The sequence below is a fragment of the Acartia tonsa genome, chromosome 3 (assembly GCF_053477335.1).
Source record: "Acartia tonsa isolate MP-2025a chromosome 3, ASM5347733v1, whole genome shotgun sequence".
Classification (NCBI taxonomy): Eukaryota; Metazoa; Arthropoda; class Copepoda; order Calanoida; family Acartiidae; genus Acartia; species Acartia tonsa.
The window spans coordinates 50,742,680-50,765,460 of record NC_137262.1 but is presented as its reverse complement, the minus strand read 5'-3'; the positions used below and the strand labels follow the sequence as shown (position 1 = coordinate 50,765,460).

Below are 22,781 nucleotides of genomic sequence, written 5' to 3'. Positions count from 1 at the left end.
ATATCATGGTTAGACCATGATGTCCTTCATGTTATTGGTCATTAAATCATAATTAATAAATTGTCCCCCGTTTTTAAATAAGCTGGACACAAATTTCAAACGGGTGATGTACAATATGCTCAGAATGTGATTATGAAGTGTTCTGAGAATATAGTCCATTTCCCACCCCTCTATCTACAAATGTGTCCATTACCCAGAAGAACTTATCCACCACAGGTGAACAGATTCTAAGTCCAGTAGCTCCATCAATCACAGGTAATTAATTGATTTCTATAATATTCTTAAAATTTAAGCTTTTGTCTAACTATTAATTTTAGATGTGCCACTGAAATTCAAGTATATAATTTACTTGGTCTATCAGTCATAATAAAAATAAAAGAAATTGTCCTTTCATTTAAAGACAAAATCCCCTAGAACAATGGGAAAATTCATTTTGATTCTGTCCTCCAAAAAATATTTGAAAATCAAACAAAAAACATGAAAGATATGGGAAAATATTTAAAAATATGAAAGCAGCTAAGAGCTGCCTAAAAGCAGTCCAACAGCCATGGTTTATTTTATAGCTGAATATGCTTAATAATAATAAGATTGTTGACAAAAAGAGTCGGTCATGTATCTTATATAGGATCTGTGAAAATCAAGTTTTCCCCACTTTGTGGCTAACAGACAGACGGACAGAAAGACAGAAGGACAGACGCAATAATCCCTTAAAACAGAGGAAAATTTGATTTTGGTATCCTTATCTACAATTTTTTTAAATCGGTTCAAAAACACCAAAGATATGAGGGAAAATGTGAAAAATATAAAAATAGCCAAAAACCTGCTTAAAAGTAGTGTGTCCCTTATGGATGTTATATATACTACAGGAAATTTAATTTTGATATCCTTATCTAGAAAATTTTTTTAAATCGACCAAAAAAAACCTAAAATATAAGGGAAAATGGAAAAATTAAAAAAATAGCCAAAAACCTGCCAAAAAGCCGACTGGCCGACATAGATGTTTTATACTTAATTATTCTTTATATAATTGGGAACTTTGACAAGAAATTTCAGCCTTGTATCTTTTATAGGAGCCGAGAAAATCACGTTTCCCCCACTTTGTCTCTGAAAATATAAAAATAGCCAAAAACCTGCTAAAAAGCAGTCTGACCGACATAGATGTTTTATACTTAATTATGCTCCTTAATAATGGGAATGTTGTCAAAAAATTTCAGCTTTCTACCTTTTATAGGAGCCGAGAAAATCACGTTTCCCCCAATTCATTAATTACGGACAGACGGACGGACAGACGGACGGACAGACGGACAGACGGACGGACGGACGGACATTGTGAATTATAGAGTAGCTTCGCTACTAAAAATCAGCAGTCTTGTGAGCAATTTTATATTACAACTTATTACGTATGTTTTAAAACATAAAAAGCCTTTTCTAAAATCTGCATAAAGAGTATTTTAGCTGTGAGAAATTATTTTAGTATTTGTCAATGCATAATTGAATTTATACTACAAACAAGGATGACAACACCCATAACAGCGAAGCTCTGAACTGGAAGGACAAACGAACATTAACACTTGTAGATTGTCAGAACTAAATTAGCAGAATATAAATGCATCAGTACAAACAATATTGTAAGTAAATTTGTTTCAAAACTGCAGAAATAGATAAAACTGTTAAAAGGACATACTTACATTTTCAGAACTTGTTTATAGAGATGCTTCGCTTATAACATTTACCTTGTAATAAGATCAGTTTTCAAAAAATCAGAAGAATCGGATAAGTTTAACATACAAACTCTCTGTGACGGACGGACGGACCTACCCTACTTATAGAAAAGCTTAGCTTTTAAAAATAGATTATAATAGTTGTTTCTCGCATCGTATTATAAACGGCTTTCCGCGGATAAAAAAACTGGTTTTAATCTTATGATTGTACATTTTTATATTCGTAGAAAGCTGGATATAATACGATGCTAGACATAGTTTTTTCGTATGGATGAGAACCGGTTTCCATCCACCGGATTCGAATGAATACGAGAAAATTATATGCTGTTCAGTTTACCAGTGATAGGACAATGATATTTTTATAGGAGAATTCTCCAATAATGAGAATATGATGGGAGTCTTATTAATATTTATCTCTTTATTTCCCAAACTTTATCAGTTATCAAAGACAGGATGTAACACATGAAACTTTGTGGATGGAAAATTATTAATTTCCATTGTCCTATACCTAAATCATTGGCGAATACTTAAAGTAAGAATTTTAAGAAATATTTGAAAATGACAATGAGCTTATATTCTGAGGAAAATGGAATTTGGCATAATATACAATATTGTGCTAAAAATCATAATTTGCTATAATATAAAGTCTGGCGAAAAAATTGGCGGAAAGAACAATTAATACAGAATTATAAACCAGAGGCCAGTTCTTAAAAATTCGAAGATCTCAGAAATTCACTATTTTTTGTGGAAAAATCGTCCAATCATGGAATAAAAATCTTCTAAAATCAAGCCAAATTCTTTAAAAAGTTGTTGTAGGTTTCATTCAAAATATTTTAATTATCCTATTGCTAATTCTCTGAATCCTTTTTTAAGGAATGGCCTACATAGTTTCCATTTACTTATCCCTATAACCCTGGTAAGAATTTATCTGTGCTACGACTGAGAAATATTTTTTTTATATTCATTATACCTATCCCTGTATCCCTTGTTTATCTGTGCATGTTTCTTTGGCCAAGGTTCAGTGATGGCAGTGAAGATAGAGATCTGAAAATAAAAAGAGTATTACATAAAGATTTAATTGAATTATAGAAGCACTAGTTGTAGCTTCTAGGGTTGGGCGAGAAGGTCAAGAAAATAGCCAAAAACCAGTAAAAGCTTTTAATGAAGCTTCCATGAAAATTAAAAACATCTTGAACCATGTATTATTTTATGTAATGTAGAATTTATTCAACTTTGGTAAAAAAAAGACGAAACAAAAAGTTAAAAACTGGAAGTTTTTGTGTGGACAACGACATTTCGAATAACATTCCAGCAGAAATTTTTGTTTTCATTTAAAAGTGACTGCTCCCTAGCAGAGAGCACCAGCATCTAGGCCTTTGTATTTGAAGAAGAGGGAAGGGATAATAGAAATAAGGCCTAAAACAATAGATGGGCCCTTTGTGAAAATGGAGTAGTTAGCGATATCTTAACGGCTAAACATAAAAACCTTTACAAACTAAATACAATAGTAGGATGATTTTATCTACCTTTTTCTATATATTTTCAATCCATGAATCCATCTATGTACCTGTGTTTAGCTGGCAGTGGATGATACGTGGTGTGTTGAATATTTTCTGAATTTTGTTGATTTATATGGCCGGGACTCATATCTTGACGGGATAATCTTCGACTAGACAAAAAAATCCCTCATTTACATTTATGAAATTATGTTTTTTTGGTTGAACTAGGTTTTCATTGATTTGAAAATGCCGTTTTTATAATGTTTCATTCAGAGATATATTTAAAAAAAGATTATTATGAAAATATATGAGAAGGAGTCTATGGAAAAAAAAACCCTGAAGGAGTTAAGTTGAATAACGTTGGAAATATGCATTGGCGTGGCTTGTAAATGATTATAGTAATAAAGTGGATTATTTTAACTACCATTGCAGCATTGTCAAAATCAAATTAAGTGGAATAAATGTTCTGTGTCAGGAATAAGGTATAACCAACAAGCAAAATAAATCTAAAATAATATTTGGGGGGCAAATGGAGAGGTCGTCAATTTTACGATGTGTTGCCCCCCAACGACAGCTGAAAAACACGTATAGGTTTCGTGATTTTCTTCTGAATTAATTTAGTTATTGGTATGAGCTGGTTCTGTGTGCCTTATTGCATATCTCCTAAGAGATTTACCTATGTGGTAAATATGCATAACTATATTGCTAGATATATTTATACCTGGATCTTCTAGGAGTAACAGAAATTGGTTTTAATGGAGGAAATCTGTCCAGTGATATCTCAAGGCGAGTAGAAGATGCGGATCTACTGTTTGTTGTTAGTTTTATCTAAAATATTATAACTTTCATCTTTAAATTGTTCAATGAAAGCAGATGATATTTTATTTTCTTATTCATAAAGAATGTTTGTATGCCATGTGGGTTTGATTAATGGATGGTCTTAGCCTATTTTCAGAGAAAAGTTATTGGTTGTTTCATGCAAGGTGTCTTGTCGAGAAAACCCTTTTCCTTATTTGAAAATAAAGGTGTTGGGTTAGTTATTCATTTGTTTATTTATTTTTTTAGGTCGGGCCAAGTTAGGTCATAGTGCGCATTGGCAAGTCTCGAAGGGTTAGGGCTCTCTATAGGCGTTTAGGTAAAAAAAAACTAACTCAATATTTTTCATTTACTTAAAAATCTTCATCGAGATTTTTAAACTACAAGAAACTATAATTCAGCACTTCTATTTAAAGGGACTGTGAACGTAAATTTTTCTCATCTTAATATCAAATCTTAACATTATCTCATTCATAATATCTCACAGATAGAGCAAAACGCGCTTTTGTTTGCTTAAAAAACGGCTTTTTCCGACGATTTTTATAAGGTACGGGGAAAGGAAGAAATTTTCCGTATTATATAAAATGTGCATTAAATTGCTTTTTTCTCCCATTATAGCTAAAATTAAACTTTTTCACATAGTTCTAGATTTTTCCTAACAGTAAAGCTGACTTTTAACATAATCCTTGCTTTAATCCAATGTATAGTTACTTAGAAATTGATAAAATAAGCAATATTTTTTTATTGAAAACCAAATACAATAACAAAGCCAGAAACAGGTTTTTTATTAGTATCCAATTAACTTTAAATGGCCCATTTCTCGCCCACCTTTAATTACAAATTTGTAAATAATAAACACGCAATATTTCTTTATAGACAGTCTGATAAAAGTGTAAACTAATTCTCCAAAGTGGGTTATTTATTGTTCAACACAATAAAAAAGGATATTATTATTTTATATAACCTATGAGATTCAACCCTTTGTAGACAGTGAGGTATTTTTTTGTCAATAATACGAATTTAAAATATGTCTTTATTACCTAATTACTACGTTATAAAAAAACGAATTGGCAATTTTATAGCATAAAATAAATCCTTAACAGTAAGTAAATTGTTTCAACTATATATGACAAGTTAAATATCCCTACAAACATTATAAGAAACAAAAACGTTCAGATTTTCCCTGTTTTTTCCTTTTTCCCTCTCAAATTACCATAAAATCAAGGCATTATTTCTGGATATTTTTGTGAATAGGACATTTTTGGTTGATCAGTGTAGTGAAATGTGCTTAGTAAATGTTAAGATTTGATAATCAGATGAGAAATTTTTACGTTCACACTCCCTTTAAGGGTAAATCTGTTATATCTGTTATTGACCTTTCCAATTTCCATGTAGCCCGGGAAAAATTACCTTCTTAGGGTGATTACAACCTCTGTATTTGAGTTTCATTTCTTTCACAATAAATGCTTTCATGGCATCTAACTCATGGCGTTGGTTCTCATTCTCAACCTTCATTCTAAAATAAGGATAATCTGGAAGGAATGGGATATCTAGTTATGCTGGTACCCAAATTGGCTCCAGGACTTTGGTTACTTTTATAGAATTATTTACCTACTAGCAGTGTCCAAACTTTTTAACAAATAATTACCAAGAAGTGATAATTTTTTATTACATTGTGGTTTTACATTAATTTATCGCCTATTGTTTTATCCCTTTAGATCGCTGAGGATAATAAGATGGGGGAAAAATCTTTTGTTCCTAATCTATATCTAACAAGGATGACAACATCCATAAAAGCGAAGCACTGAAACGGTAGGACAAACGGACATTAACACTTGTATAGTATCTGAACTGAAAAATCGGAACATAAATGTATAAATGTCGAATCAAAATTGTAGGTAAATTTGTTGAAAAACTGCTTAAAACAGGATAATGTTTATGGACATACTTACATTTTTGGACTTGATTATAGAGTTGCTTCGCTTATAATATTGTTCTTTGTTGTCCCAGGAATCAAAATACCAAAAATCAGATCAAACGGATAATAAAAACACTTGAAAATGTGTTGTTAAAAAAGTAGAAAAATCAACATGTTTAAAATGGACGTACGGACATTCTGGTAATGATTATAGAGTTGCTACGCTTTCTAAATCGTACCCAACTACTACAGGAATCATCATGCAAAGTTTGAAATCGATAGGACAATTCTAACATGCCTAAATTAACGAATAAAAGCTATCTATCTCGGACGGACGGACGTACGGACGGACGTACGGACGGACGGACGGACGGACGTACGGACGGACCGACCCTAATTATAGAAAAGCTTCGCTTTTAAAAAGACAAGTCGTACATAGGTTTCGTGATTTCCCCCCACATAAAATATCATATAGGTTGCGTGATTAATCAAATTAAAAATTTAACGTTTGTTGGTTGATGTAATTTGCCCAATTGATACTTAATACTTAAAACAAATAATTGTAAATGTAAATTACTTTTACGCTGAAAATCAAACATTTCTATAGAAAATAGTTCACAAAGATATATTTATACAAGAATTAGTTTTAAAAGAGTTTAATCGGTGATAAACTAGGATTAAATCGGGTTCTAATTCTTATATTTTTCTTTTCTAGTGAAGCTTTTGTACTATTAAAGTATGTTTCTTACGTTTAACAAGTAATATGATGTGTGTGTGTATGTATGTCTCATGGGATTATGAGCTAATGAATTGTCTTTACTCTTACTATTGAAGTCACGCGCCGGACTTATCAAAATTAGGTACTAATTAAGTTTTTCTATATCCTTAAATAAAAGTAATAGTATGCCCATCTGTGTGTAGCGAAGAATCTTGGTATCCGCTGAACTGATATGGTGTTCTTTTACAATGCAGCTCTTTATAGGTTCTGGTAATGTTTTCTAATTATTTTTGGAGAATGGTGTACCACCCTCCCTAGAGAAATTACCCCTAGTGAACTCTAATTGCATAGCCGCAAGTATTATATAGAGTACAATCATGAGTTATGGAACAAAATATTCATGTGCTTTCCCTTAAAGTTCCGCCACCGCCAACATTCCCTTTTGATAATATGATAACCTTAACATGGATTATAGCACCATTAGTTACAAGCAATTACCTGGAAAGTAGAGCTTCAGCATCTCCAAGTTTCTTCAATAGTTGTGCATGAAGGTGCTCTGACTCTGTAAGCTCATCAATAGTATTTGTTACTGACACCTGGTAGCCACAAAATCACATCAGAAATGAAAAAGCAAAAAAAGTATAAATCAACCAATTATGTATAAAATTATATATCTATGGAAGACTTTGTAAAAAAAATAGAGTTATTACATATTTTTTTTCAACGAATTTTGTTCCTGATCAAGCTCTAATTTTCTTTCTTCAATTTCTTCTAGTTTTCTAGAATAAATATAAAATATAATTATGAATCAAGGTATTAGGTAAGTTTCAAAATTGGGTCACACTTCTCCATCATTTTCTCCGACTAAAGATTCCTTGACCAGACCTCCAGTAAAAAACTCTTTAGCTCAACTTTGTTCAATGTTCATGTACCAGAATTTTTTACAGATAAAGATATCTTGACCTTGCCTTCAGTAGTAAACTATGTAACTTATCTTTTGCTGTTCCAGAATTTCCTTCAGGTAAATATTCCTGTACCTGACAATCAGAAACTCTTGAGATTACCTCTGTATTTTTTCTCCAGGTAAAGATTCCTAACTTAACCTAAAGTAGCAAACTCTTGAGCTCACCTTTGTTGTTGTTCCAGAATTTTCTCCAGATACAGGTTCCTGGACCTGGCCTCTAACAAAGAACTTTGTAGCTCCTTCATCTCATTGTCCAGAAGTTCTATCTGCATAGGATAATTGGACACAAGCTCGCCCTAAATAATAAATAATAAACCTAAATTTAAGATAGAACAAGCTTTACAATTAAAAAAAAAATAGGAAAAATGGGGAATAGTCTCTTTCGTAACATCGCCCCATAAGGGGCGATTCGTCGTATTTTTAAAATGGCTTTTTATAGATTATTTTAGGTTAGGTTAGGTTATATTTGGTTAGGTGATTGCCCCACAGGGTTAGGTAATTGGCTAGAAATAGGAGAAAAATACGAAAAATCGCCATATAAGGTGCGATGTTACGAAAGGGACTATAAAATGTTATGTAAAGAATTTAAATTTCTACTCAAACCGGCTTAATGTTTTGCGAACAAAAAAATATTGAAGTTGTAAGGTGTTTTTTCTCGAAATTGTTGTCCATTAGTGTGCATCAAAAATTGAAAATATTGAAATTGAAATGACGAAGGAAAATAAGATCTGAATAGGTAATTATTAATGATTTATTACAATAGAAACATTGATAAAATATTTATCAAAAAGAAACAATAAATCATGTCATAAAATGTCATGGTTAAACATAAGTATTTACTAAACAAACATTAAAAAGCTATTACATGAAAATGCAGTAACTCTAAAAATAAATTTATGACACTGATTCCACAACTTGTAATAAATGTAGAAGCTAAAAACATATCCATCATGGAAAATAATCACATTGCACTTCACTACAGGGTGGACACAAAAAAGATATAGATCTAATTTAAGAAATGTTGGAATATGACAAAATCAAAATAAATGACTATTAGAGCTAAGGGATAAGGTATGACTTCAACAACCGAAAAAATCTAAAATAATATTTAGGGGGCAAATATGAAGGTCGTTTTTACTACGAAATTAGGACAAATATGAAACTTCCTCAAAGAGCAGAGATCTAGCTAAAATCTTTATTACCAAATCGACAGATAGAAAAGCGAACAAAACACACAAACAAAGACAGAGTTTTAAAGGCTTTTTGTATATTTTCAATGAACTTTTTTGGCTCACTGCTTTGCTTTAAAATGAATGCACTGCAATTGATATAAATCAAGGATGCAGCTGAAAATACACTATTATACAAATATATATATAAATCAAAAACACTTTTTATTTACTTTTAGAAACATTTATGTTCATATAAGTCTAAATTAGAAAATATCCAGTAGCAAATTATTTCTTTAATTCCAGATGTCCGTCTCTCTATGTGTCATACACGTTTTGTACCTATAATTTTGATTTTCTAGTTTGCTATTAAAGATAGAAGTATGATATTTTTTTGTGAAGATTCCTTTAACAAAGAAACATAATTTATTTAACCTATTATGTCCTTTGTTTCTTCATTAAGTTATAAGTTACATGGTAGAAATTTGATTTTCTCGGCTGCTAAAAAGATAAATGTCTGACAATCTTTTAAAGGATTCTTATTACTATCTATTATACTAGCGGCTACGCCCCTAGAGGCCTCTAGGAGCACTTGAGGAGGAGAGAGTCGAATTTGATAATTCAATTTCTTATTTTAGATTTTAAAAGAAAAAGTTTAAAAAAATTTACGTTTGATGTTTATTTTTCGTTGAACTCTCTTTCTAAAATTGGTAAATTTTTAAAAATTTAATTTCTCTAGGGAGGGTGGTGGTACCCTCCCCCAAAATAGTTATAAACCTTCCCGGGACATATGAGAATCTACCCTGTTAAGGAGAACCCAATCGGTTCAGCGGTTAGCGAGATCCTTTGGTACACACAGACAGACACACAGACAGACAGACACACAGACATCCTGTTACTTTAGTATAAGGATTATTAAACTTACTTTTCCTGTCTAGAAAGAGTAGCTTTGCTATTGAAAAAAATGTGTAACTATTTAGAATGAATAAACATCCAAACAATTAATTTGATTGCACTTGCAGAGGTTTTGTTTATGCCTACTGAGTTACAAATAAATTACCAGCTTTTTCATTGACTCAATAAAGCTTAGGTTCTCTTACTTTACATGCAAGTTTATAAAAAGTTTTATGATCTCTTTTCAAAAAGTTTTAAAGTCACAACTTATTTGTTTGCATTCTTTTCTAACTCTAAGAAGGTTTTAAATATAAGGCTTAGGTTATCTTGTTTTATGATTACGAAAATAATTTATGGTGTTAAAGCTCAAGGTATGGCTTCCACCGATGACACGTCTTGGACGGACGTGTTCTTAGCTAGGATTACCAAGACACAAAAATTATAATTGTGTTCTACAAAGCTAGGATGCCTTAGTCTGTTTCTCTCTCACCACTATATGCACTGGCATGTACAGGTTTTTGTAATTGGGGTTGGAAACGGGTGAATGCGGGCCTTCTAAAATTTGAATTGGGTGTTTTAAAACCTCCCGTACGCACGCCCATGACTTCATGTACATTTTAGTCAAACGACTGACAAGGACATTATGTTCATAATGTCTATTACTCATATCTCGTCAAGTTTATTTCTGAAAAAAAGTGTTAAAAATCAAAGAGCATTTTTGAAATAATTTTAGATAAATATGAGATTTTTAAATGTTTTTTTCGTGTTTTTTATTCTATGGATAAATCCGTGTTTGCACTGAAAGTGCATGGAGAGAAAATGGTTTGTTTTTGTCTTTTCTAGCTTTGTATATGTATAATCTGATACTGTATAATTTTATATTTTTAGAAGTGTAGCAGATTTATAATTGGTGATTGTCTGTACGTTTATAAAGGAAAATCAAGTTGTTAGGTTGCATTCTACCAGGGATCTAAAAGGACAAGACAATGACCGAAAAATTTATGTACATCCCCAATTATGATACACAGAATTACCCCTTCTTTAGATTACAATTAGTGGCTTAAACGTTTGGACACTCTACTTAATGAATCAATCAATCAAAATTCAATAATTCATTGCATAACAGTATTATTGTATTATAGTTTATAGTTAATTTTCCATTTTAATTTGTCTTAGCTGAATGTAGCTGCGCCACTTTTGGATTAATAGTCCTTATTTCTAGATAATGACGCTTTTTTGCACTGGGCAAGCTTTATTTTGTGCATTTAGTACACACATTAATGCAGTCATAATAGTAAGGACAACTAAATTTACATAAAATATTATAATATTGCTTTGCAAATTTTAAAAATAATTAATAAACAAGCATGACAACATTCATAAAATCAAACCTCTAAAATCAGACATTAGGAAAAACAAACATCACAAAACTGCTTAACACAAGATACTGTTTAAGGACACATACATTTGAGGACTTTATTATAGAAATACTTTGCTTAGACCATTGATCTTTGTTTTCATAGGAATTATCATTTTTAAACAATACTAGCGGCTTCGTCCCTAGCCTCTAGGGGCTTTGCCCCAAGAGGTGATAAAAAAAATTTGGGCGAAATACGTAAAGGACCAAGGAAATCCCCTACAAAAAAGACCTAGGAAATCCCATACAAAAAAGAAATGGTAGGGGGGGATTTTTTGTTTTTGGGGGGGTTGGGAGTGTTTCACCCCCCAAAAAAATAGCCTAAAACCACCACAGGACCAGTAGGTATATTCCCTGAAGAGTAGAATCCGATCGGTTCAGTGGTTACCGAGATCTTAAGGGACGGACGGACGGACGGACGGACGGACGGACAGACAGACAGACAGACAGACATCGTTCTACTTTGTATTATAGATAATATAACATTAAATTTTTTTTTGCAAAAAAAGTTAAGAATTATCATTTCTAAAGTTGACAAACGTATGGACTTTGTGGAAACCATTATGGAGGTCTATGCTTTCTATGTCGTACATTCTTGTCTGTGTGTCTGTGTGTTTGTGTTTTTGTTTGTACCGAAGGATCTCGCTAACCGCTGAACCGATCGGGTTCTCCTTAATAGGGTAGCTTCTCATAGGTCCCGGGAAGGTTTATAACTATTTTCTTGGGGGGTGGGACACCCCCAACCCCCCCCCAAAAAAGAAAAATTCCCCCCCCCCCCAAAAAAAAAAAATTTTTTTTACTTTTTCTTTTAAAATGTAAAATATGAAATTGGGTTATCAAATTCGACTCTCCCCTCCTCAAGTGCCCCTAGAGGCCTCTAGGGGGCGTAGCCGCAAGTAACAGTTACAGGAACAAATTAATGATAAGAGCTAATATAGATTAGAGGTTTTAAGCCATTAAATCCTGTTTCTAAATTGGCAATCTACTTTTATATATCACAGTATCAAATGAGAATTATAATCGACTACATGAAAGGGGCAAAATAGACCATCAAGTAGTTTTTGTAAAGTAAATCTTAAGCTAAAATGAGTAAATAAAAAAGTTACCTTTAAATTTGAGATTTTGAGGACATTAAAGTCTTGACTTGAATTTGGTAATCTACTTGAAGATCTCACATTATCTGTCTCTGATGAACTTCCAGTGGTTTCAGAACTTTTGGAGTAGTCAACCTTCCTATAATAGACAATCTGATAAAAACAAGAACGATGTCCTATTAAATTTTGTCTGAAGCTGAAGATTTCAATAAATACTAAACTGATTGAGGTCTTCTTTATACGGAATCTTCACGTATGTTATTGGATGGTTTTGGATTGTTTTCATTGTACATTTATCCTTGGGATGGTTTTAGGCTATTTTTTCTGTTCCCTATCTACCACTAGTATCTAGTACTAATATAGAGCCCCTAGTATCTCATATAGCAGCCAAGAAATTTACTTATAGTTATGGAGTGGATGCTAATTTTCATCGTAACTTTTAGTAATAAGGTAAAGATGCCTTTATTTCAGAGGAATCTTTACAAAAGCAGCCGACAACTTTAACATTTAGGTTAGACAATATGGACAGGGGGACATCTAGAATTATACATTATTATTACATCTAAAAATGTTACTTAACATAACTTTATGACTAAGTTTATTTATTTTCTTCAGTTTTTTATGCAATTTTGTCACTTGATAATATTGATAGTTGAAACAAAATTGTCAGTACATTACAAAACCAATAAAAATTGCATTTGACTCATTGGCCTGTCAGGTGAAATTATTTATGTAACTTTGGTTTTAGTTTGTGATATAATATTAAAATCGATATATTGTTACATGGATGTTGCACTAGATTTTCATGTACTATTATACTTGCAGCTGGCTTTAATAACGATACACCCCACCTACCCCCTTTACCACTTATCCTCTCCTCCAACCTTAAGAATGAACTGACCAATTAATGAGGTCCATATTAGCAAGCTAAATTGATGAGAAATTTCCCACTGTCAATATATTAATGCATATCCTATATCCATAAATATTTAAGTATTTATATTCGAAGCTTTTCTATATATATGGCTGTTCCTTCTAACATTTGAAATTTTTAGTTACCTTGAAATGTTAAACAATTTCTGACTAAATTAATATTGTTCTTTATGAATAAAATTGTTATCTTTTATTATTTAATACTGATTTAGAACCACTCTATTGAATTATGCTTATTAGTTGAAGTAAAGTAGTAGTTTTGAAGCTTTGATGTTTAAGTTTAAGTTCAAGTTCTAGTTGGGATAAAGTAGGGACTAAGGGATGGATAAATGAGAGATAAAAATTTCCGAAAGCCTTAAAGTAAAAGTTTGCCTATGTAAACACAACATATTAGTACTTCTCCTTTTTAAAATTTTAACTTTTTCCCAGTATGGCTTAAAAACCAATTAATATTCGCTGGATTAGAACTGGATCTCAGCAATACTGAAAAATCTAAACAGCAATGTATTACTTACAATATTCCAGGAATAATGAAATAAAAAACATAAAATAATGCCATTTTTTTAGCCCTGGTCTTCAATTTTCATTTTAACACCCGCGGAAAGATTAAACATACTATAACATAATTTGTTCAAATTAAATTAAATCTGCCAAAAATGTCTTGATGATTTGACAATACCTGCAAAATAGATTTTTTTTATTTAATTTACCTGTCCATTATTTCTTTAACCCTTTTTATTTGTTCATCATCTCCGTTCATCATGAGTTCAAATTGCAATTCTAAAAATTAATAATTACATAAATACAAATTATTGGCTTCTATTTTTTTTGCAAAGTAAAACTGTCCGACTGTACGTTCGAATATTTAGTAATAAAGGAAATATAGAAATTTTTTTACTTTCCCTTAAAGTGCCTAGCGAGAACAGGATCCCCACTTACTTATTTTAGAATTGAAAATAAGGAGGGAAACATCTTTTTTTCTTTGGGGTCGCTATCCCCTCCCACTATAACCTAACCTAACCTTTAGTAAAAATGAAAACCAGACAAAACTTCCCCCCCCCTTATTTCTAATTTACTTAACTAGGCATTTTGGGAGAAAACTCATAAAAGTTTAAATGAAAATTAATTTTCCTACCTCTGTTCTTGATTTTGAGCGATTCAATTTCGTTGTGAAGATCCGCCAACATGCGTGTGTGTTGTTCTTGTAGCCAAGATAAAGATTTCTCTAGCTTTAAGATCCTTAAATATTTTTTTTTCCTTCAAATTGTAAATCCTAATTTGAAAATTTAAAGTAGTATGTATAATTGTATTCATGGACAAATATTATTGATGTATTTAAATTTTCGCCTATAAAAATGTGTATTTGAATTTGTACGGTTAAGAAAAGTGATGTGTTAAAGAGGTATGTTTCACATATAGGTCTTGTTTTCATGGCAGGTAAAGCAAAAATCAGAGGTCACTGTGGGCTAGAATCGAATCAAGACAAAAGTAAGTGCCGAGCCCTGGGACCTATGTATGGTGAAAATAGACATAAAACTATGATGATTCCAGGTAAAACCAAAATATTTCAGCGGGGGCTTTTTGAGAAAATTAGATTTGAAAATTTCAAGTTCAATTTTCACCCCCTAGGAGATGCCGCATAATCATGACAAGAAAAGCAAATATTATTTATTTTAAATTTTGAACAACTTTGCTTTTATAAAGTTCTTCATAAAACCACTCCTGAAGGGAGTTAATAAATGGCTAATTATATGGCTTGTAGAGAAGCTTTAATTCTTAAAGTTGTTACCTGTATTTGGCACTGTTAGAAGTCCTATCTGGAGGCTGTACAGCTGCCAGAGCTTGACCTCAAATAAAAAAATATCATTAATATCATATGAATCTTTAGTACAAATTATTATTGTAATTTATTAAGTAAAGTTTACTTATACTACACTATTGATTTCAATTTTCGGAGCCGACTGGCTCTCGGAGCCGGCTCCTCAATTCATGTTGTAAGATATAACTTTGTTTTTTATTTAACTTGTTGAAAGATTAATCCATAAAAGATTTTAGATGTGTGTATGTCGTTCCATTTTTTGTAAGCTTCATCACAAGTTTTAAAATATTTATAATCAGCAGCTACGCCCTTGATGCCTATATGGGTTCTTAATTGTCGACCCTCTACTAATAATTTAGTTTAAAATAAAAATAAATTTTTTCGTATTCATTCAAATCCGGTGGATAGAAACCGGTTTTCATCCATACGAAAAAAACTATGTCTAGCATCATTTTATATCCAGCTTTCTACGAATATAAAAATGTACAATCATAAGATAAAAACTAGTTTTTTAACAGGTGCCTTCGGCACCTCGGGGCTAAAAAAACAGGTTTTTATCTTTTAATTGTACATTCTATGTCCGCGGAAAGCCGTTTATAATACGATGCGAGAAATAACTATTATTAGAGAGGGTTGGTATTTTCTAGTAAAGGTGGTGGCATCCTTCCCTAAATTAATTATAACATTCCATGGACCTATGGGAAGATTCACTGTAAACGAGAAACATGGTAGTTCAGCGGTTAGCGGGATCTTAAACTACACACAAAAAAACAGACAAACATCTTGTTTTTTTTTTATGTAATAAGAATAATCCTGTACTACCTGGACTAACTGGAGGTTGGCTAGTCTGACCAGTATGTGAGTTGGGGTCTGATACATTACTGCTGCCTCCCAGTCCCATAGGACTAGCATCTAGGTTTAAATCTAAAAGAACAAAAAATAAAAAAATCCTATTTGCATAAACATACTTAAATAAAAGTAACAGAATGTCTTTCTATCTGTCTGAGTATTTTAGTGTATGTCTGTCTGCATAGGATCTCACTAAAAGTTGAACTGGTAATGTTCTTCTACACAGTGTGGCTTTTTATAAGTTTATTTTTGGGAGGGTACCTCACCCCTGAAAAAAATTCTCCCCTCGATTTTTTTCTTTCCTACTTTTTCTTTTTAAAACAAAAAAAATGTGGAGGGTCAATCCCCCCTCCTTTCACATATTTTTTTTCATGACTGACTTATATTGATTTTAATTAAAATAAAAGAGGAAAAAAATGAAATAATAATACTATTGACACAGTTATTTGCAAAGAAATAGATTATTACCATAAGAAAGATACGATTATGGTTTATTGGAGTTTGAGGGAAATTATCATAATTTTACAAACTTACAGCTTTTACTTCCTTTTTGGGCCGACACAGGGATAGGCCGTTGAAATATTAATCAATATATAACTCAATAGTTAAATTGAAATTGTGACCATATAAGTAATAAAACGCCATATAATAATGACTTGTGCTAGTCTTTTGTTGATATAAGAACAAAACAAAAAAATATCTATATCTTAATGACCAATCCAATTCCTGACGAGCTATGCACAAAAATTGGGCCAAACATTATAATCCTGGACAAGGAATAGATATATTGAAAACAAGGATGACAGCATCCATAAAAGCGGAGCTCTCAAATCAGTAGGACAAATGAACGTAACAACTGTAGAAGGTATGATCTTATGAAGCAAAATTAATATAAAAGTCCTTATAAAATTGGATACAATTTTTATAAATAAAGCATGATGTTTAAGGATATATTTAAATTTTTAGGACTTGATTATATAGGGGTTTGTAGGATGGTGTCAACATCCCCCGTGAATTGAAATCCCCTTTCTCTCATTGTTGACACACCTTGACAAAACCCTGTGCACCCCCCTACATGTCAGTAAACGCCAAAATAATATGAGAGAAACTTTAGATTACACATTTTTTTTGTCGCTATTATGAAATAGAGGCGTTTTTTGAGTATAGCCAATTTAAAGCTTAGATTATAATATACTAAATTAGTATTTGAATTTCAAATATGAACATTATGACAAAATTATGTACAATATGCACATAGTTAATTCGGGTTTGAAAAGTCTTTGCAAATATATTTTGTGTATACCTCTCCCACCCTGATTGTAATGAATAAAACTACTGGGCAACTGTGGCTAATTTTGGAACCATGCAAAAACCAAGTTTTTTTTTGTCCCAATGCCACTCTACAAGTTGTACATGTCTTTCTGGTTGAGTATTCAAATCATCGTGTAAATACTACATTTAATTGTTGTTTTTTTAATTTGGTTTCCTTCTTTGTAGACAATTAACGCTTTTTGAGTTTGAGCTATGTTAAGTAAAGGTAAGAATAGCCCCGCAGGGAAAGTTCTCAAATAGGGCTATGTAAAAAAAAGTTTTTAGAAAAATTGACAAAAATTTAGTTTAAATATATAGTGGCTATTGATCTTTAACAAGAAAAAGTTTCGCTAATAACACTGGGATATAACCATTCTTGTTTTTCCTGTAAAAGTTTTTAAATTACGTGATTAAGTTTGTTTTATGCTTGTTATAAAGAGTGCAAAAAGTATATAGAAAAGAAACCAGGGCTGGGCATCCGCAGGAAGCCACCAACTTATTGATAATCAGCATCCTCAGCCGCTAAAGAAAGCCGTCACCCTTTATAAAATTATCTGCATCTAAAGCAGTCTTTTTTCCCCATTACTTACAGCCACTGCCAAATCTACTTAAAAAGTGACGACTGTCGAGCCCTGATGAAATTTTACTAGAAAGTGGATAAAAAGAATATAATATTTGATTTTGAAAGGTTAGTCGAAATAAAAAGTGTGTTAGTAGAACAAAACATGTCCTTGATATTTATATATTTCAATCGGTTCAGCCACTCAGCCACTCTGTAACTAGAATTTACTCTTCTCGGAAATATTAATACAACCAAGTCGAAAAAGAGCAGACGAAAAAGGTTCCCACCACTTAAACCATGCAGGTAGTTGTCTGTGTTATACATCTATACTTATACATTTATTGTATTTATGAATTTAACCTTTAAATGTATAATTATGTACTTATTACTGTGTAAAAAATTCAGAAGCTTAGAATAATTTGTCGTTTTTAATTTAAATACACTTATCATAATTAAATCCCTTATTATTTAAACTTACTTTTGCCAATCTGATTATTGAACTAAATCACCTTGCTTCCATATAAACCATGATATTTTTTATTTTCATATATATTCTATATAAAAGAAACTAATTGAATTAACTCAATCATAATTCAAAGATAATAAAGTTCATTTCTTTGTGCAATTTTTAATGCATATTTTGAAATTTCAAAACGTTTTAATAAGAGATTTTTTCTATTTAAAAAAAATGTAACTCGTGATTAAAGATAGCGTATCGTAAGTAATAAGTCTTGGACCAAACTAAAAACTTTATACAAAATAAAAAAAAGATAAATTATATTTTGTTTACCCTGAAAATACCTAATTAAACAAACAGATCAGTCTTTGTATCTTAAATGTAGACAATAAAATGTGAAGTAATATAATTGATAAAATCTTATTCTTACAGAAGATTTCATGTTTAACTCTTTAAGTTTTTCATTATCAGGAAAGAAATTATTTGTTATATAAGATAGCGTGTTAAAATTAAGACAAAACAAGAAGGATTGCTTTAAATAAGAAGCAAAGCTTTTTGAAAAAAAGGGATTAGTTTGGAATATCAAAATTGTAAGATTTTTTTTTATTTATACAGCCGCACAACTATCAAGATTTGTAGCGACAACCACTAATCTAACTTTGTAAATTTATTGCAACCTTTACAGTCGCAGCAGTCAAAATTTAATGTCTGAATGTGTATAAACTGCAGCTTGAATGCACATATTCAGCTGCAAAATGTTCACAGACACAGCTGAATCTAAAATACATGGCTGCCAAGTCTTACACTTTTATCAAGGCATTCAAAGACCTTATCCTTTTATATTTACTTCCTTTTAACAAAGCGAAAAAAAAGGAATATAATTGTACATAAGCTATGCTTCATAAGTAATATTTTGCAAAATGCAAGACTCAGATTATGACGCATTTAGATCAGCTTTATTGTAACAAAAAATGAAAAAAATAGATCAAAAGGTTCTATATGGTTTAAAGGTACATTAATAGTCCTAAACCATCTTTGATATATATAGAAAAAACAAACAAATAATCTTTGGCAAATTTTAGAAAAATGTAATAATAAAAATAGCTACGTTTTAGCAATATTTGAATGACGAAAAAATTTAAAAATAGACAGAGAGACAGAATAGGCAATGTATTCCGAAAACAAAATTGCAGATTAGTAAAATTATGCATTGCACTACATTATGGACGGCTTTTTGCGGATAGTGTAATGAAAAAATATCTTATTAAATCTAAGTTTTTATTTAGCGTGACAAAGTGTCTCAAAATCAGCCATGTGACGTCACAAAATAAGAGATTATCCATCTCTTTTTAAGGGGTTTTCTTTTCCACTTCTCCCCTCATCTTTGAAAAGATAATCAAAGCTATTTTTCATTGAATTTATATAAAACAAATTTATTAATAGTTACTATGTCTTTTTTATCACCTGAAAAATTTCTTTCTGCTAACTTTTTAAAGCCTAATATATAAAATCATAGAGACAAAATTAATTATATTGCAGTAGCTTAAAATAGCACACATAAATAGATATTTATTAAGAATTTAATTTAAATGAAAGTGCTAATTTTTTATACAAAAATTTTGCACAAAAAATCTCAATCTATTCTTTGTCCATGTTTGTGCATTTTAACATGAAATCTTTTAGCACAATTTTCATTGATTATTTGATCACAAAAAGCTACTCTACAAGTTTATAAAACCTTGTTATATTTGTCCCTTGCTTTGTTTGACCATTCACACAAAGAATAAAAAGATCCTAGGTCATAAAAACTAAAGAATTGACTCTTATACAATTCTAAATATTGTTAATTTTTTTTGTTGCTACGCTTCTTATGGACGAAATCGGCCTTGATATCCATAATTTATTTTGCATTAAGTTACATAACGTTTTTTTTGTCTGTCTCATAATTCTACTGCTGCAATGAAGGTGATCGAATATTGATAATTATAGAAAAGTGCATAAATTTAGTCTCTAGTATGCTGCAACCCTATACTTTGTGATTATTTTTAGAGGTCTACAATCTACATTACCTCATTTCAACTGATTTCTATAACTTTTTATAGGGTTGACATTTTTATGGATTGACTATGCCTTAGCGATGATTCCCCTAACTTTCAAGGTACATATCTTAAACCCTGATATAAACTACTACATTTTGAAGAGGGTGTTGACACCACCCTACACCCCCCTTCCGCACGCTTATGCTTTTTATTATAGATTTTAATGTCTGTTCCTTTATATTTGAACATGCAAAGTTATTGGAATTGTAATAAAGAAGCTTAAAATCTATTTTTGGACATATTTAAGAAAGAATTCAGGTTATTAGGTTATTTTCTGGTTAAAGGTGGTAAAATAAGTTGCCAACAATTTGTAAATGGTTTGGCACGAACAAGAAAAAAAACTACTCTTAAAAAACTACTTAGGGTCCCAACTTTAAGTATTGGCATTATCTGCATAGTGCCAATTTTATAATCAAATTAAAAGAAAAAACAAGCAATTTATGAATTATAAAACTAAATAGTAAATTTTCATTACATAGATTTGAAATAGCAAACATAACAATAGTAGATATGATATGTTGATTAATTAAACTTGAAACTGCTATTGACCCAGCCCTACAATTTTCATTATCCAGGTACACAAAGATTGGACAATGGACGCTATTTTATTCTCTTATCATCCATTTAGACTTTCTGGAACTGCATTTATAGATAGTCTACGAAGGTGTTTACCTGCTCCTTTCAAAGGTTTGATCCTCCAGATATCAATCCCAGAAATTTGGTGGGGGGAGGTGTACTCCATAGTCCCCCCACTTGTTGGCATTTTTTTCTAGCTCTGAAATCAAAATTAAGTTGATAAAACTAATATAATTAAAGTAAGTTAATGAGTGGGTTAATGAAAACCCTAATTAATGCAGTGTGCATTGACTTCCGCATTTTTAACAGATTATAACATCAATAAACCAACATATTATTAAAACAGCACAAACTGCCCCTTCCCTTTTCTTTAAGCCCATCATTTACACCCCCCCTCCCCTCTTGTCATTTTGGGAGAATGAAACACTATGCTAATATGAAAATTTAACACAAATTAATGCAAAGCTACAGGATTTTTTCACTGATTCTAAAGTTTCATAAACATGCTTTCTCATAGAAAAATAGAGTGTAGGACTTATTTATCTACCATTGCCATCTCCCTCTGTATGATTTATGTGTATCTGTTTTGGTGTAAATACTCCCCTTCTGGTTGTATAAACTAAATATTCCAAGGTCAAGAAGTAAACTTAGACAAACGGAAAGAGGAACCACTCCTCCCTGGAATACGAGTTTGAAAAACTTTTATTTGGAACTAGAGGTTTAGCATATTTTTGAATCTTTTAAGGAATAAGAATATGGACGATAAATTGATATACATCCTAAATTATAATATAAAAAAATTTGCTCTTTTCTACATTAAAATTATGGGTTATATAGACACTGATAGTTTGAACCAAACAGTCAAGATTTATTAAAAGTCCCCAAAGATTTTTAACATATGAATGAGATTGTTTCCGTTTGTAAAACAAAAACGTTAGGTACCTATATAATTTAATTGTATAGTCCCTAATTTTGATCAATAATTTGTTATGACATAATAGTTATCAACAAGACCAACTTTATCCCACTGAGATTCTTTAATTGTTTTCAAACTCTATATCCAAGGAGAAATGCAACATACATGAAATCCACTGGGGAAATTAACACAAATTTTGCTTCATGCAGTACATTTAGAGTTTAGTTCCAGAAACAAGGATGGTAATGTTTATATCTAGTACATTAGATAGAACAGGGATGTAAACATTAGAAGTATATAAGACATTTAATGGAAATAAATTTGAGATTTATACAATCGTTGTCAGTCTCCGGCTGCGGATTTATTCAAATCTTGTGGCTGCGGCTAAGTGTGGCTCAATTGAAATTTATTGACTGCGACTGAGGGTGATTAGTTATGATCATGATTTAAATGAATAGGAATAAATGAATAATAAAGTATCTTTGCTACTCTACACTTTTTCATAAATGTATTGGTGTATCAGACTAATGATGACAGGCATCCAATAGACAGAGAATATACGTAAGTTTTAAATGTACAAAGGCTAACAACTAAAATACTAATTCTAAAAGCTAATTAAATTTTAGTTTTAAATAAAACTTAGAAAAAAATTTGTAAAACTTAAGAAAAACCTACATGTACAAATACATACTGTACAAAATCAGATCCTGAGTTATCCTATTATCAGACTTATTTTCTAGGCCTGTTTCAAATTAGACGCAAAACAAGGATGACAACATCAATACAATCTAAGCGTAGCAAATCGGACACTTAGACGACAGTATATACTAGTTTTTCAAATTATAGAGCAAAGGACCTAACTACATATATAAAGACTACAAAATTGCTCAGAATACTAAACTTTGTTTTAATAATAATATGAGACTTTAACTCGATGGGATGATTCCGACAACTAAATTTTCTCATGGCTAGCCGTTACTCCATATATGGACAAACAGACACACATTAAATGTAGACAAGCATAACTATTAAAAATACAAGAGACTACG

General features: G+C 31.2%; 2 protein-coding genes across 3 annotated transcripts in view; both read right to left on the bottom strand.

Annotated features, from left to right (window-relative positions):
* LOC145314518 (piwi-like protein Ago3) overlaps positions 1-22,781 on the bottom strand; it is a 366,650-nt gene that overhangs the window by 234,783 nt on the left and 109,086 nt on the right. The gene's annotated exons all lie outside the window — the stretch shown is intronic.
* Positions 1,958-21,017, bottom strand: LOC145315289 (uncharacterized). Its single transcript, XM_080155310.1, has 13 exons — positions 20,913-21,017; positions 15,785-15,886; positions 14,933-14,990; positions 14,279-14,382; positions 13,854-13,923; positions 12,223-12,349; positions 7,802-7,932; positions 7,412-7,451; positions 7,171-7,271; positions 5,447-5,552; positions 3,942-4,048; positions 3,289-3,390; positions 1,958-2,765 (listed from the first exon to the last, which is right to left on the bottom strand). Exons 1-13 carry the CDS (start codon positions 21,001-21,003, stop codon positions 2,711-2,713), a joined length of 1,194 nt encoding a protein of 397 aa, XP_080011436.1. The 5' UTR covers positions 21,004-21,017; the 3' UTR covers positions 1,958-2,710.